This window comes from Pseudophryne corroboree, chromosome 3 (assembly GCF_028390025.1).
Source record: "Pseudophryne corroboree isolate aPseCor3 chromosome 3, aPseCor3.hap2, whole genome shotgun sequence".
Taxonomy (NCBI): Eukaryota; Metazoa; Chordata; class Amphibia; order Anura; family Myobatrachidae; genus Pseudophryne; species Pseudophryne corroboree.
In genome coordinates this window covers 334,609,058-334,624,360 of record NC_086446.1, presented here as the reverse complement: position 1 = coordinate 334,624,360, position 15,303 = coordinate 334,609,058, and the positions used below count along the sequence as shown (strand labels likewise).

Sequence of the window (15,303 nt, the reverse complement as noted above, 5' to 3'; positions counted from 1 at the left end):
GGGAGAATATACAAACTCCACACAGTTAGGCCCATGGTGGGAATTGATCACATTACCTCAGTTTGTGAGGCAGTAATGCTAACCATTACTCCATCCGTACAGCCAGGTAAATCAATACCAATTATGTTGAATACATGGAAGTACTATATAACTTCACATTTGATATAAAATTGATAGTAACAAATTGTTTAATCATTTGCTAACCCATACTGACATCTGTCAAAACCAAGGGAATAAACCCTTTTCCAAGTCAACCTTTCTTGTACCCCACTTATTCATCTCACAGTTTTGCAAAGCTGAATCAAATATTGAGACAGTTACCACAAATATGAAACTGGCACCAGCCGCTACATGGCAGAGGCATGGCATATTTGTGGATTTACCCTTGCATGAAGTGTACAGGGAAATATTTGGATTAGCAACTTTCTGTGGAATTGATTTTTTTCATAGGTTTAAAGGCAAACAGGACTTAGCTATGTGTACTAACCTGATTATAAAAATCTGAACAGATCAGCTTAAAGCCATTATATTGTGAATTGGCATCTTAAAATCAAGAGTACAAAAGTTAATTTTAAAAAATTCACTGCAGCAAATTCTACTCTACCTCTGCTGCTGTGGAATTACTGTATTGGTTGAAACTAAAAGCAAACTACAGTCAAAAACATTTTATTCTGCAAGAGGACACCTACAAAACGTACATATATATATATATATATATATATATATATATAGAGAGAGAGAGAGAGATACTGTATGGTCCAATAGAGAGGGACCATACAGGACGCTTTTGTCAAGGCTGTATGCTGTAGAACAAAACAAGAAGAACAGTGCTGTAATCTTACCTTATAAGTGTTAGAGTGTGTAAGTGATTGTAGGACCGGCGCCAGCTCCCGCACGCTGCGCGGCACTGAAACGTTAGCAAGCTATGCCATATTGAATTCTTATATGCACTAAACTTTTGAATTGATTTTCACCAAGTCCGCAGAGTGCCGCCTGGTTCTTTCGTAGTGGGAGTGGAGAGCAATCCCTCTCTATTGGACCATACAGTATCTATTTGTGAATAATAGGATGGCACCACGGCAGTTGCTATACAGCAGGGGAGTGCCGGCCTAAATCCTTGTTTATATATATATCCATTATTTGTACAATAATTTTTCAAGACATTTAAGGTATTAATTTCTTAATAACTAAATATTAATTTAACAACTCTCGCCCTTATACAAAATACACTCTATTTCCTCTCCCTAATGGAACAGTTCTGGATAATTTAGCTTAGTTCCGACATCAAAATGTAACCGCATTAGGGAAGGAAGTTAAAAAAAAATTATTGACACAAACTTGGCCTGATGCTTTGTTTGCTTTCAGCTTAAGTGTGGCGACTACAAACAAAAGCGTTCTCTATAAATAAAGATGTTTGAGGTTGCAAACCTTTCCCTGCAGGGTCTCACACTGTACAGTAAATGACATCTGGTAAGCTGAATATATCTATCTATCTATCTATCTATCTATCTATCTATCTATCTATCAACTGTTACTATGCAGAGACCACCTTTCATGCTAGATCAAGAGGATTCTATTTGCTGCCACACACAAAGTACCCTTTATTTTACTCATATATGGTGATGTGGTTTGGGAATGTAACATTTACACTTACAATGATCTAACTTGCTTCAGATCAATCAAAGATAATTGATAATTAGGTTACCGCATGTTTGCCCTCTTTACTAAATAGCTATGAGGTTTTTATATAAAGGAGCAAAATATTCCCTGTGCTTCCAATGATAAAAGGGCTCACTATACAAATTAGTATTGAAGAGGGGAAATAACTTTTATTCTATTTCCTAGCATTTCTAGGGAGAAAATAAAGCCATTGTCACAAATAGGGGATACTCCTTTTTCAATTGGATTGTTGTTTGATTTAAAAAAAAAAAATCCTAAGGTCTCTGTCAAATAGAGAAAAAGTGATAAAGCCACAAGGTCCTGTAACATGTGTTTTGTTTCCTTGTAATGTTTAGGTAATGCTCTTCAGTCATTCTTTCATGCACATGATCAATAGTGTCATTACTGTAATTACCGCTAATGTGCACAGAAACATAATGTACAGTACAAGGCCACTACAGAGCCTAGCATCTATATATACTTATATATATGTTTATATGCTGAGATGCCTGGGACCCAGCTACAATATAAGCATGCCATCTATGCTTTATGGCCAGCATAGATGCTATGACTACAAAGTACAATGGCTGAGGATCTCTGCCTAGACTTTATGTTATTTATACTATTGAAGAAACAACAAAACAAACATTTTTCATAAACCATGTTTTGTGAGATATCTGTTCCAATCTGTAATCAATGAAACAAGATAAATGTATTAACCATAAATACAAGTCTTATGAGTACCACAGAAATGACGTATCTTCCTAAGGAATTCAAATTTCATAATGATGTTTCATATACCTATGTGTGTAAATTCTTATCCAGTTTAATGGAAACTTTTTATAGCTATTGAATTCATCACTAGGAAAGTGTGTGTGAAAAGGACTATAAAACCAGTTGTAAAATAAGTCAGTATACCAGCACACCTTTTTCATTGGTGTCACAAGGACATTGGGTTGAGCTGGAAAACTGGTTTTATAAAGGTAATGTGTAGTAGTCAATTTTTGGTGCTCAGTCTTTTCCCTAGATAGATTGCCCAGGCAGTCCAGTACTCTCATGTTCAACAGTGTTTGTAAATTGATATGATCTTTTTTGTTTTTATTCTTGGTTATTTAAAAATGTTTTGCAATTATTTTGTGTAATTTTATTTTTTATACAATAAGCATTGTTACTTTCTTTTTACATTAAACACCATTTAATAAAAGTCTGTGTTTGTGTTCTGAAAAAAAATCACTTGTCAGCAATGATTGTTTAAGGCAAAAATTTGTTGACTTTAAGTTTAATTAATTAAATTAGGACGAGATTGCATTTTAAGTGATGGAGTAAAGGGGGGTACTCACGGAGCGATCACTGCTTAAAATCTAAGCAATCTGACTAGATTGCTTAGATTTTAAGACTGATCGCTCCGTGTGTACCCCCTACAGCGATAGCGATGCGCAGCCCCGCGCATCGCTATCGCTGGTGCTAGATTGGCCTGCCAAGCGGTTCGCTCAGCACACATCTCTCCCGCATCGGCCAGTGAGTACTGGCCTTAAGTGAAGACTTCCTCAGGGTGTCTTCTTTCTAAAGGGGGGTACTCACGGAGCGATCGCTGCTTAAAATCTAAGCAATCTGACTAGATTGCTTAGATTTTAAGCCTGATCGCTCAGTGTGTACCCCCTACAGCGATAGCGATGCTCAGCCCCGCGCATCGCTATCGCTAGTGCTAGATTGGCCTGCTGTGTGAAATGAGCGGCCCTCCCCATATCCCCCCGCATGCTCAGCACACATCGCACTGTGCTGAGCGGCGGGAGAGATGTGTGCTGAGCGGTTCACTCAGCACACATCTCTCCCGCATCGGCCAGTGAGTACTGGCCTTTACTAAATCAGTGCCAGGTTTGTAACAAAATTCTATCATAATCTCTGGTGGCGGAATTTATGATAGAATTTTTATGACAATTCTGATCTTAGCCCAACTTCTATTAAAGTTACCAGCCAGACCTCATACTTCCTTATTAGGACACTTGGAATATGACTATGATAGAATTTCCTGAAAAAACAACAACAACAACAACAACAACAACAACAACAACAACAACCCTTCTCTTTGATTTCAAATACTGTTTAATATACAACACTTATCCACAGTTTGTAACAGTATAATGCGGGTGACTGTAAAAAAAAATTGTGAAATTGGCATGGTGCTTAAGATCATTTGGATTTCAAGACAGTAATACTTAATTTTGGAGATAGCTTATGAATCCTGATTCAGGGGTATATTCAATTGATGTCGGATTCTTTCCGACGGAAAGGATTCGACATTTGAGTATTCAATTAGCGGCCAATTCCAACAGGATTTGGCTGTTCCCGACAATGCTAATCTGACTTTTTTTAAAGTCGTATTGACATTGTCGGAAACAGGGTTATAACCTGTCGGATTTGCTAACTTGTCGGAAAAACGGCAGCCAAATTGAATTGGTCGGAACAGTTTCCAACCTAAAAAGTCGGAAAGTACCATTTTTCCGACAAGACGAATACATCCCTAAGTCTGCATACAGTATCTGTTTTTTTGTAACATGTGTCACACTGTTACGCACAGAGGACTTCATGCAATTTGTGTGCAATGCAAAATCTGGAAATACAGTCTATTGAGTTACTGAACCTTATGTATTAGTTAACCAATAAACCCAGTGACTCTCTGCAGATCAATACTGCAAAGCTGTCATTCACATTCTGCCAGCTCAGTAATATAATCATTGCAGCCTTTTAGAGAGGATTGAAAGAAAGAATGACGGAGATATTTAGGTAAGTATAAATATTTTTTGCAATATATATTATTCAGCTAAATAATACACAGCTATTGGTATATATGAATGTCAGATAGAGGAATTACAGTAATCAATCTATAACCTTCAGATCAATCCTTCATGTAATTTTATTACTGTTAGGGAAGGAAGTCACAAAATTGTTTGGTACTTTTTTTGATTACATGTTTATGGAGCGCAGAATCGGCTACAACTTACTGTAGATTTTATGGTATTATCTCTTTAAGAGATGTCAACATTCCTACCTTCAACTTGTGGTCTTGCTTCAAGTTGTATCAGAAAGATGGTAAATAGTGTTGAGAAATACAGCAGCTTCATCTTATAATTTCAGGATACTTTTAAGATTTACTGCAAGGAATAACAATACAAAAACTGTTAACATTCAAACTGAAACATTACTAACAGGAAGTGTGCTAAAAGTTTTAGCTATGAAAGTTTTATGAATCAATTCAGTTAGATGCGAGTTGTCAGTGTATGAAAAGTAAATTTGCACCATACAGTAAGTATTCACTGTTACAATGCCAGCACCTGAGAAACGCGAGATTATCCTATATATGCAGATTTATTAAGCCTGGAGAAGTGATAAAGCAGTGATAAGTGCAAGGTGATAACACACCAGCCAATCAGCTCCAATATGTAAATTGACAGTTAGGAGCTGATTGGCTGGTGCGTTATCACCTTGCACTTATCACTGCTTTATCACTTCTCCAGGCTTAATACATCTTTGATTTCTCTACAAGAAGCAACCTGGCAGAAGTGCATGAAAACGTGGGAAGTCATTCCGAAACCCCAAATTGCAGCAATTTTGTTAGCAGGACTATATAGAAATCTACTACTGGCCACAAGCAAAGTATTGGAGTTTTTTTTAAGTTGTCAAATGGTTAATTTAAATTTTTTTTTATTAATGGTTAAAAAATAATAATCAGCACATGAAAGTTTTTGCAGTACTTTGGGGTACATTGAATGTGCTTATTGTTATTTTTCACTGTTTCTATACATGTCTGTAAAAATAAGAATTTACTTACCGATAATTCTATTTCTCGTAGTCCGTAGTGGATGCTGGGACTTCCTTAAGGACCATGGGGAATAGCGGCTCCGCAGGAGACTGGGCACAAAAGTAAAAGCTTTAGACTAGCTGGTGTGCACTGGCTCCTCCCCCTATGACCCTCCTCCAAGCCTCAGTTAGGATACTGTGCCCGGACGAGCGTACATAATAAGGAAGGATTTTGAATCCCGGGTAAGACTCATACCAGCCACACCAATCACACCGTACAACCTGTGATCTGAACCCAGTTAACAGTATGATAAACGTAGGAGCCTCTGAAAAGATGGCTCACAACAATAAACAACCCGATTTTTTTTGTAACAATAACTATATACAAGTATTGCAGACAATCCGCACTTGGGATGGGCGCCCAGCATCCACTACGGACTACGAGAAATAGAATTATCGGTAAGTAAATTCTTATTTTCTCTGACGTCCTAGTGGATGCTGGGACTTCCTTAAGGACCATGGGGATTATACCAAAGCTCCCAAACGGGCGGGAGAGTGCGGATGACTCTGCAGCACCGAATGAGAGAACTCCAGGTCCTCCTCAGCCAGGGTATCGAATTTGTAAAATTTAGCAAACGTGTTTGCCCCTGACCAAGTAGCTGCTCGGCAAAGTTGTAAAGCCGAGACCCCTCGGGCAGCCGCCCAAGATGAGCCCACTTTCCTTGTGGAATGGGCTTTTACAGATTTTGGCTGTGGCAGGCCTGCCACAGAATGTGCAAGCTGAATTGTATTACACATCCAACGAGCAATCGTCTGCTTAGAAGCAGGAGCACCCAGCATGTTGGGTGCATACAGGATAAACAGCGAGTCAGATTTTCTGACTCCAGCCGTCCTGGAAACATATATTTTCAGGGCCCTGACTACGTCCAGCAACTTGGAGTCCTCCAAGTCCCTAGTCGCCGCAGGTACCACAATAGGCTGGTTCATGTGAAACGCTGAAACCACCTTAGGGAGAAATTGAGGGCGAGTCCTCAGTTCTGCCCTGTCTGAATGAAAAATTAGGTAAGGGCTTTTATATGATAAAGCCGCCAATTCAGAGACACGCCTGGCTGAAGCCAGGGCTAACAGCATGACCACTTTCCATGTGAGATATTTAAATTCCACAGTGGTGAGTGGTTCAAACCAATGTGATTTTAGGAGACTCAACACTACATTGAGATCCCAAGGTGCCACTGGAGGCACAAAAGGAGGCTGTATGTGCAGTACCCCTTTGACAAACGTCTGAACTTCAGGCACTGAAGCCAGTTCTTTTTGGAAGAAGATTGACAGGGCCGAAATTTGAACCTTAATGGACCCTAATTTTAGGCCCATAGATAGTCCTGTTTGCAGGAAATGCAGGAAACGACCCAGTTGAAATTCCTCTGTAGGGGCCTTCTTGGCCTCACACCACGCAACATATTTCCGCCAAATGCGGTGATAATGTTTTGCGGTTACATCCTTTCTGGCCTTGACCAGGGTAGGGATGACTTCATCTGGAATGCCTTTTTCCTTCAGGATCCGGCGTTCAACCTCCATGCCGTCAAACGCAGCCGCGGTAAGTCTTGAAACAGACAAGGTCCCTGCTGGAGCAGGTCCTTTCTGAGAGGTAGAGGCCACGGGTCCTCCGTGAGCATCTCTTGCAGTTCCGGGTACCAAGTTCTTCTTGGCCAATCTGGAGCCACGAGTATAGTTCTTACTCCTCTCCTTCTTATGATTCTCAGTACTTTGGGTATGAGAGGCAGAGGAGGGAACACATACACCGACTGGTACACCCACGGTGTTACCAGAGCGTCCACCGCTATTGCCTGAAGGTCCCTTGACCTGGCGCAATATCTGTCCAGTTTTTTGTTGAAACGGGACGCCATCATGTCCACCTTTGGTTTTTCCCAACGGTTTACAATCACTTGGAAGACTTCTGGGTGAAGTCCCCACTCCCCCGGGTGGAGGTCGTGTCTGCTGAGGAAGTCTGCTTCCCAGTTGTCCACTCCCGGAATGAACACTGCTGACAGTGCTACCACATGATTTTCCGCCTAGCGGAGAATCCTTGCAGCTTCTGCCATTGCCCTCCTGCTTCTTGTGCCGCCCTGTCTGTTGACGTGGGCGACTGCCGTGATGTTGTCCGATTGGATCAATACCGACTGACCCTGAAGCAGAGGCCTTGCTTGACTTAGGGCATTGTAAATGGCCCTTAGTTCCAGGATATTTATGTGAAGAGACGTTTCCATGCTTGACCACAAGCCCTGGAAATTTCTTCCCTGTGTGACTGCTCCCCAGCCTCTCAGACTGGCATCCGTGGTCACCAGCATCCAATCCTGAATGCCGAATCTGCGGCCCTCTAGAAGATGAGCACTCTGTAACCACCACAGGAGAGACACCCTTGTCCTTGGAGATAGGGTTATCCGCTGATGCATCTGAAGATGCATCTGAAGATGCGGACTCCAGCAGATCCCACTGAAAAGTTCTTGCATGGAATCTTCCGAATGGAATTGCTTCGTAAGAAGCCACCATTTTTCCCAGGACTCTCGTGCATTGATGCACTGACACTTGGCCTGGTTTTAGGAGGTTCCTGACTAGCTCGGATAACTCCCTGGCCTTCTCCTCCGGGAGAAACACCTTTTTCTGGACTGTGTCCAGAATCATCTCCAGGAACAGTAGACGTGTTGTTGGAATCAGCTGTGATTTTGGGATATTTAGAATCCACCCGTGCTGACGTAGCACTACCTGAGACAGTGCTACTCCGAACTCTAACTGTTCCCTGGATCTTGCCCTTATCAGGAGATCATCCAAGTAAGGGATAATTAAGACGCCTTCTCTTCGAAGAAGAATCACCATATAGTCCCCTTCTTCCAGGTTCGCTATCACTGCTCTGAGTGATTCCATCTTGAATTTGAACCTTTTTATGTAAGTGTTCAAGGATTTCAGATTTAAAATTGGTCTCACCGAGCCGTCCGGCTTCGGTACCACAAACAGCGTGGAATAATACCCCTTTCCCTGTTGTAGGAGGGGTACCTTGATTATCACCTGCTGGGAATACAGCTTGTGAATAGCTTCCAATACTGCCTCCCTGTCGGAGGGAGGCGTTGGAAGAGCAGACTTCAGGAATCGGCGAGGGGGAGACGTCTCGAATTCCAATTTGTACCCCTGTGATACTACCTGCAGGATCCAGGGGTCCACTTGCGAGTGAGCCCACTGCGCGTTGAAATTTTTGAGACGGGCCCCCACCGTGCCTGAGTCCGCTTGTAAAGCCCCAGCGTCATGCTGAAGACTTGGCAGAAGCGGGGGAGGGCTTCTGCTCCTGGGAAGAGGCTGCCTGGTGCAGTCTTTTTCCTCTTCCTCTGCCCCGGGGCAGAAATGAGTGGCCTTTTGCTCGCTTGTTCTTATAGGAACGAAAGGACTGAGTTTGAAAAGACGGTGTCTTTTTCTGCTGAGAGGTGACCTGGGGTAAAAAGGTGGACTTTCCAGCCGTTGCCGTGGCCACCAGGTCTGATAGACCGACCCCAAATAACTCCTCCCCTTTATACGGCAATACTTCCATATGTCGTTTGGAATCTGCATCACCTGACCACTGTCGCGTCCATAACGCCCTTCTGGCAGAAATGGACATCGCACTCACTCTTGATGCCAGGGTGCAAATATCCCTCTGTGCATCACGCATATATAGTAATGCATCCTTTAAATGCTCTATAGTTAATAAAATACTGTCCCTATCCAGGGTATCAATGTTTTCAGTCAGGGAATCCGACCAAGCCACTCCAGCGCTGCACATCCAGGCTGAGGCGATTGCTGGTCGCAGTATAACACCAGTATGTGTGTATATACCTTTTAGGATATTTTCCAGCCTTCTATCAGCTGGTTCCTTGAGGGCGGCCGTATCAGGAGACGGTAACGCCACTTGTTTTGATAAGCGTGTGAGCGCCTTATCTACCCTAGGGGGTGTTTCCCAACGTGCCCTAACCTCTGGCGGGAAAGGGTATAGTGCCAATAATTTGATAGAAATCAGCAGTTTTTTATCGGGGGAAACCCACGCTTTATCACACACCTCATTTAATTCCTCTGATTCAGGAAAAACTACTGGTAGTTTTTCACACCCCACATAATACCCTTTTTTGTGGTACTTGTAGTGTCAGAAATGTTCAATGCCTTACTGGACATTACGTTTGTCTCCTCACCGTCGACACTGGATTCAGTATCCGTGTCTGGGTCTGTGTCGACCATCTGAGGTAACGGGCGTTTTAGCGCCCCTGACGGTGTCTGAGACGCCTGAACAGGCACTAACTGATTTGCCGGCTGTCTCATGTCGTCAACAGTTTTTTGCAAAGTGCTGACATTGTCACGTAATTCTTTAAATACGACCATCCAGTCAGGTGTCGACTCCCTAGGGGGTGAAATCACTAACACAGGCAATTGCTCTGCTTCCACATCATTTTCCTCCTCATACATGTCGACACAATCGTACCGACACCCAGCACACACACAGGGAATGCTCTGATAGAGGACAGGACCCCACTAGCCCTTTGGGGAGACAGAGGGAGAGTTTGCCAGCACACACCAGAGCGCTATATATATGCAGGGATAACCTTATATAAGTGTTACTCCCTGTTATAGCTGCTGTATTATATATTAGCTGCCAATAGTGCCCCCCCTCTCTTGTTTTACCCTGATTCTTGTAGCAGGACTGCAGGGGAGAGTCAGGGAGCCGTCCTTCCAGCGGAGCTGTGAGGGAAAATGGCGCTTGTGTGCTGAGGAGATAGGCTCCGCCCCCTTCTCGGCGGCCTTTTCTCCCGCTTTTTTCAGGAAAACTGGCAGGGGTTAAATGCATCCATATAGCCTAGGAGCTATATGTGATGCATTTCTTTAGCCATATAAGGTTTTTATAGTGTTTTATTGCGTCTCAGGGCGCTCCCCCCCAGCGCCCTGCACCCTCAGTGACCGTAGTGTGAAGTGTGCTGAGAGCAATGGCGCACAGCTGCAGTGCTGTGCGCTACCTTATTTGAAGACAGGAACGTCTTCTGCCGCCGCTTTCTCCGGACCTCTTCGCTCTTCTGGCTCTGTAAGGGGGCCGGCGGCGCGGCTCCGGGACCCATCCAGGCTGAACCTGTGATCGTCCCTCTGGAGCTAATGTCCAGTAGCCAAGAAGCCCAATCCACTCTGCACGCAGGTGTGTTCGCTTCTTCTCCCCTTAGTCCCACGATGCAGTGAGCCTGTTGCCAGCAGTACTCACTGAAAATAAAAAACCTATTTAAACTTTTACTTCTAAGCAGCTCAGGAGAGCCACCTAGCATGCACCCTTCTCGTTCGGGCACAAAAATCTAACTGAGGCTTGGAGGAGGGTCATAGGGGGAGGAGCCAGTGCACACCAGCTAGTCTAAAGCTTTTACTTTTGTGCCCAGTCTCCTGCGGAGCCGCTATTCCCCATGGTCCTTAAGGAAGTCCCAGCATCCACTAGGACGTCAGAGAAATGTTGGAATAAACACTTGTAACTCCCATCTGCAAGTTCAAAAACCCATTTAGCATCCATACATTTTCCCTACCTTTTCCCTTGCTCAGGGGGTTGAGCACTAAAAAAAAATGTGATTTGTTGGAAAACTGGTTTGCAAATTAGGAATTGAATTGCAAATAAAAATTGTGGTGCTAATTTGCTGTTAAAATGCCTTGCATGATTTAATTCACTAATTGAATTAAACCCTTTCTATTTTATTTACTACCAGTCAATTCCATACTTCCCAGTACTTCCAATACTTAGGTGGCCTGTAAAGTTGGAGTTATCAGCTCATGTTACACATTTCGGGTCTAGGTTGATATCTTAATAGGTTTTTCCCCAGTAGGATGTTTGCAGGCATGGACAAAGGGCAAGACGTTCAATGCGATATGTTGGTCTAGTGGCTGAAAGAAGAATTACAGCTTTCACATTTTGGGATCCTAACTGATAACCTTGCTTGAAATCAAATTCTGAAAACAATAATGATCCTTAAGTTTTACTATAACTCAACGTCTCTACTGACTGAACTCATATAGATTACTGTAAGATATATATATATATGTATTTATATATATCTATATATATACATAGAGAATGTGGAAGCCTCCACATAAACCAGCACACCATGAATAGCAGCAATTTCAGTTCATTTTAATCCATGAAAAATCTTTAAAAAGTGCAATGTGCAAGCATAGCCATAGGCTTAGCAGTTCAGCATATCAGCGTATCAGAATGAGTGGCAGCTCCTACAGCTGTTTCGGTGCCGTAGCACCTTCATTTATGCAGTATATATATTCCGCAAGTGGCGAGGTGTGACTTCAATATAAGAAGTACCAAAACACCAAGTTGGTGAGGAAAAATTTTAGAAAAAGTTCGATCTGATCAATACTGTTTGTACCAGGTTAAACCTAGATAGAACACAATTTAGGGATTCTGGATTGACATAAAATGGACATTTGTAACTGAAGGGAAATAGACATTAGACATTTGATGAACTAAGCCCCAAGCCATCAACAGCAGTAATAAACAAAGGATCCTCTATTAAAAGAAAATTATTATTGTACTTTTGAACTATCGCTTGTTTTGGAAAATTGTCAGCCAACAGAATTAAACAGTGCTATTTGTAACCGTTGCCTAAGATCACCCATCCACAGGCTCCTATGCTTTTCATGTCCTGTATTTATTATTATTATTATTATTATTTATTATCATCATCATTTATTTATTTATATGGCACCACTAGGATTCTAGGAGGCAGGAATGGGAGCAAGTAATCAGTGACAGGAGAGGCAGCATGTTCAGATGTGTCCTCCTACAACTTTGTTCCATGCGCTACAAGCCGCGTTACACATAACGCGTGAGTGCCGTGTGACTCCCTAGCACTAAGCTTCTTTTTTTCGTATTTTGCTGCGAAAATGCATCTTAGACGCAATGTAATGTATTAGGACATACAAGCAGCTTCTGCTGATTAAAATAATATGCCTTAGTCTGTGTGTAATAGCGCCTCTATCTGCATCCGAAATTAAACGTTACAGTGTTTTCCAGAAAAACTCTGTAGAATAGCATTTTGTATACAAATACAGCCACAGTCACACACGCTTGTGCATCCTAATGTATTACACTGCGTCTAAGATGCATTTTCACTGCAAAAGATGCAAAAAAACCACTTGGCACTACTGAGTCCTGCTACGGCACGGCGCAACTTGATGGGCTTTTTAGCATGACTGCAGCAAGGATGTAAGGGGACACATCTGTATTTGTGGAGTGAAGAGGGAGGGTGGGAGTGTAGAGGGACCTAAAGTCATATATGTAAATGTAAAAAGAATGGATGAGGGCTTTGTAAGTGAGTGTAAGAAGTTTCAATTGTACTCCTAAGGGGAGCCAGTGAAGGTCTTGTAAGAGAGGGAAGGTGGACATAGCACATTTGGAGAGGAAGATGAGACGGTCAGCAGCATTGAGGATAGACTGGAGTGGAGAGAGGTGTTTGTGAGGGAGGCCAGATCGAAGTAGTTTACAATTGTCCAATCTGGAGATGACCAATGAATGGATGAGGGACTTAGTAGCATCCAGGGTGAGAAAGGGTCTACTGCTGGAAATATTTCTGAGATGGAAGTGGCATGACTGCTAGAGGTACTAAATGTGTGGTTTCAAAGAGAGAGGAGGAATCAAGGATAACTCCAAGACAGCATACTTGGGGGCTAGATGAGATTGTTGTGCTATCAGTAGATAATAAAATTGTGGGCGATTAGGTTATGCAGGAAGGTGAGAAGATGATCAGCTCCATCTTAGACATGTTAAGTTTAATAAAACACTGGGACATCCAAGAAGAGATAGCAGAGAGACAGTTGGAGCTATGAGTGGGGAGAGAGAAGGAGAGGTCAAGAGAGGAAAGGTAGATTTGAGTATCATCACCATGGAGATTATATTGTAAGTCACAAGAGTGAATGAGCTCACCTAATGAGCCTCACTTTGCATTTGGTGGTTTGGAGGTCATTGCAGACTTTCATGAGGGCAGTTTCAATGGTGTGTCGAGCACGGGAGGAAAGAAAGGCAGTAAGGAGTTTGTAGACAATATGCTGAAGGAATTTGGAGGGAAAAGGGAGGAGAGAGACAGATCGGTAGTTGGAGAAAGTGTTAGGATCAAGGGTAGGTTTCTTAAGAATATTGGAGACAAGGGCATGCCTGAAGGCAGAGGGGACAGTATCTGATGAGAGAGAGAGAATGAGAGGTGGGCAAGATGAGAACAGACAGAAGGAGAGAGGCAGCAGAGGAGGTGGGAGGGGATAGGGTCTAGTAAAGAGGTGGAAGGGGGAGGACCAGATGAGGACCATTACTTTATTCCCTGATACAGGGGAAAAAGCAGTCAGAATTGGTGAGATGGATGGGGATGGGTGGTTAAGGAAAGGAGATGGCGGGCTGTTGAGGGTCTGTTGGGATGTGATGTCATGGAGTATATAGTCAATTTTGGATGTGAAGTAGGTGGCAAAGTCAAGGGCAGAGAGTGAAGAATGAAATTGAGGTGGGGGTAGACAGAGGAAGGAGTTGACAGTGGCAAAGAGACGCCGGGGCATTGAAGACTAGGTGGAGATGAGGTTCTTGAAGTATGAATGTTTAGAGACGGAAAGGGTAGCACTTCCATTTAGAGGCAATTTACAAAGTGGCTTTTGGTTCCATAAAATTAAAGAGCCACAGAGACTATAAACGTGTATGTTTCTCTGCATAAGGTTGAGTGTTATCCACTTGCATAAGCTACTCTAAAGTATGGTATAGTGTTTGATTGCATATTAGCCTACAGTAAAAGCAACCTCATAAAGACCCCCTGGGGTGGCGAGCTGAAATGCGCGAAAGTGACCCGTTTAGATGCCCAAATGGAAATTTTCGCGATCGCGCCCATGAGTTTAGTCAAGTTCTGCTGCTTTACGTGGCTAAACCTGTCTCTTATGGGCGTGATGAGCACGATAATGGGGGACAATAGAATATCGCCCTGCGATCTCCCATCACTTTATACAGGAGATCGGGCGCAATAAAACATTTGAATCTTGCCCAACATGGCATTTCCTAACAAAATCAAATGTACACATATACATAAGCAAATTATAAGATTCATCCAACTTTTGTATTTAACTAAAACGCAAACATGATCACTTATAATACTTTTACCATATAAATGTTTCAATTATGATAAGTATAGATTTCTGTTATAATTTGACATTATAACTGAATTAGTCTAAAATGTCAATATGTTTACACAATTTTTTTTGACTAATTAAACTTGTGAAAATGAGACGGTAATTTAAGTTATTTATGCAGAATGTTGGATGGCTATAAGTCTTATTAAAAGTGTATTAAAAATGTAAATATAGGAGTCTTATTGCCTTTACACTTTCAAAATGAATAGATCATGCAATACACATGATCTTATCTTACTTAAATAACATTACAACATTGAATAGTGTTTTGACTTTGGTCCAGTTTTTAGTTAAAATCTCTCTGGAGTCAGCTTTCCATTTTGACTGGCTCAATACCAGCAAATGTGCGTCTTGCTGATATATATATATTTTTGGTGACTTATTTAATGTGACACCACAGGGGCTTCTGTATATTTAGACAAGATTTCCCTGTGCAGAATAACCAGAAATGACAATTATTTCCCCCTCGCATTAATCTTTATGAGCACAGTGCCTGTATTTAATGAATGCAGTAGCCATATGACATGGCACATGTGGCTTTCCAGCTACTTCTGGAGCTACAAGTTCAAGGAGGGCCTCTAAACCAGTCTTTTAGTTTAATAATAGCTGTCGTGCAGGATGGGTATGTGTATTAGGTCG

General features: G+C 42.3%; 1 protein-coding gene across 2 annotated transcripts in view; it reads right to left on the bottom strand.

Annotated features, from left to right (window-relative positions):
* MATN4 (matrilin 4) overlaps positions 1–15,303 on the bottom strand; it is a 69,753-nt gene that overhangs the window by 24,292 nt on the left and 30,158 nt on the right. For both annotated transcript variants that reach the window (XM_063959576.1, XM_063959577.1), the window contains exon 2: positions 4,709–4,811. In XM_063959576.1, coding sequence (XP_063815646.1) covers positions 4,709–4,781 — 73 coding nt within the window. In that variant the 5' untranslated portion in view covers positions 4,782–4,811. The remainder of the gene's footprint in view (positions 1–4,708; positions 4,812–15,303) is intronic.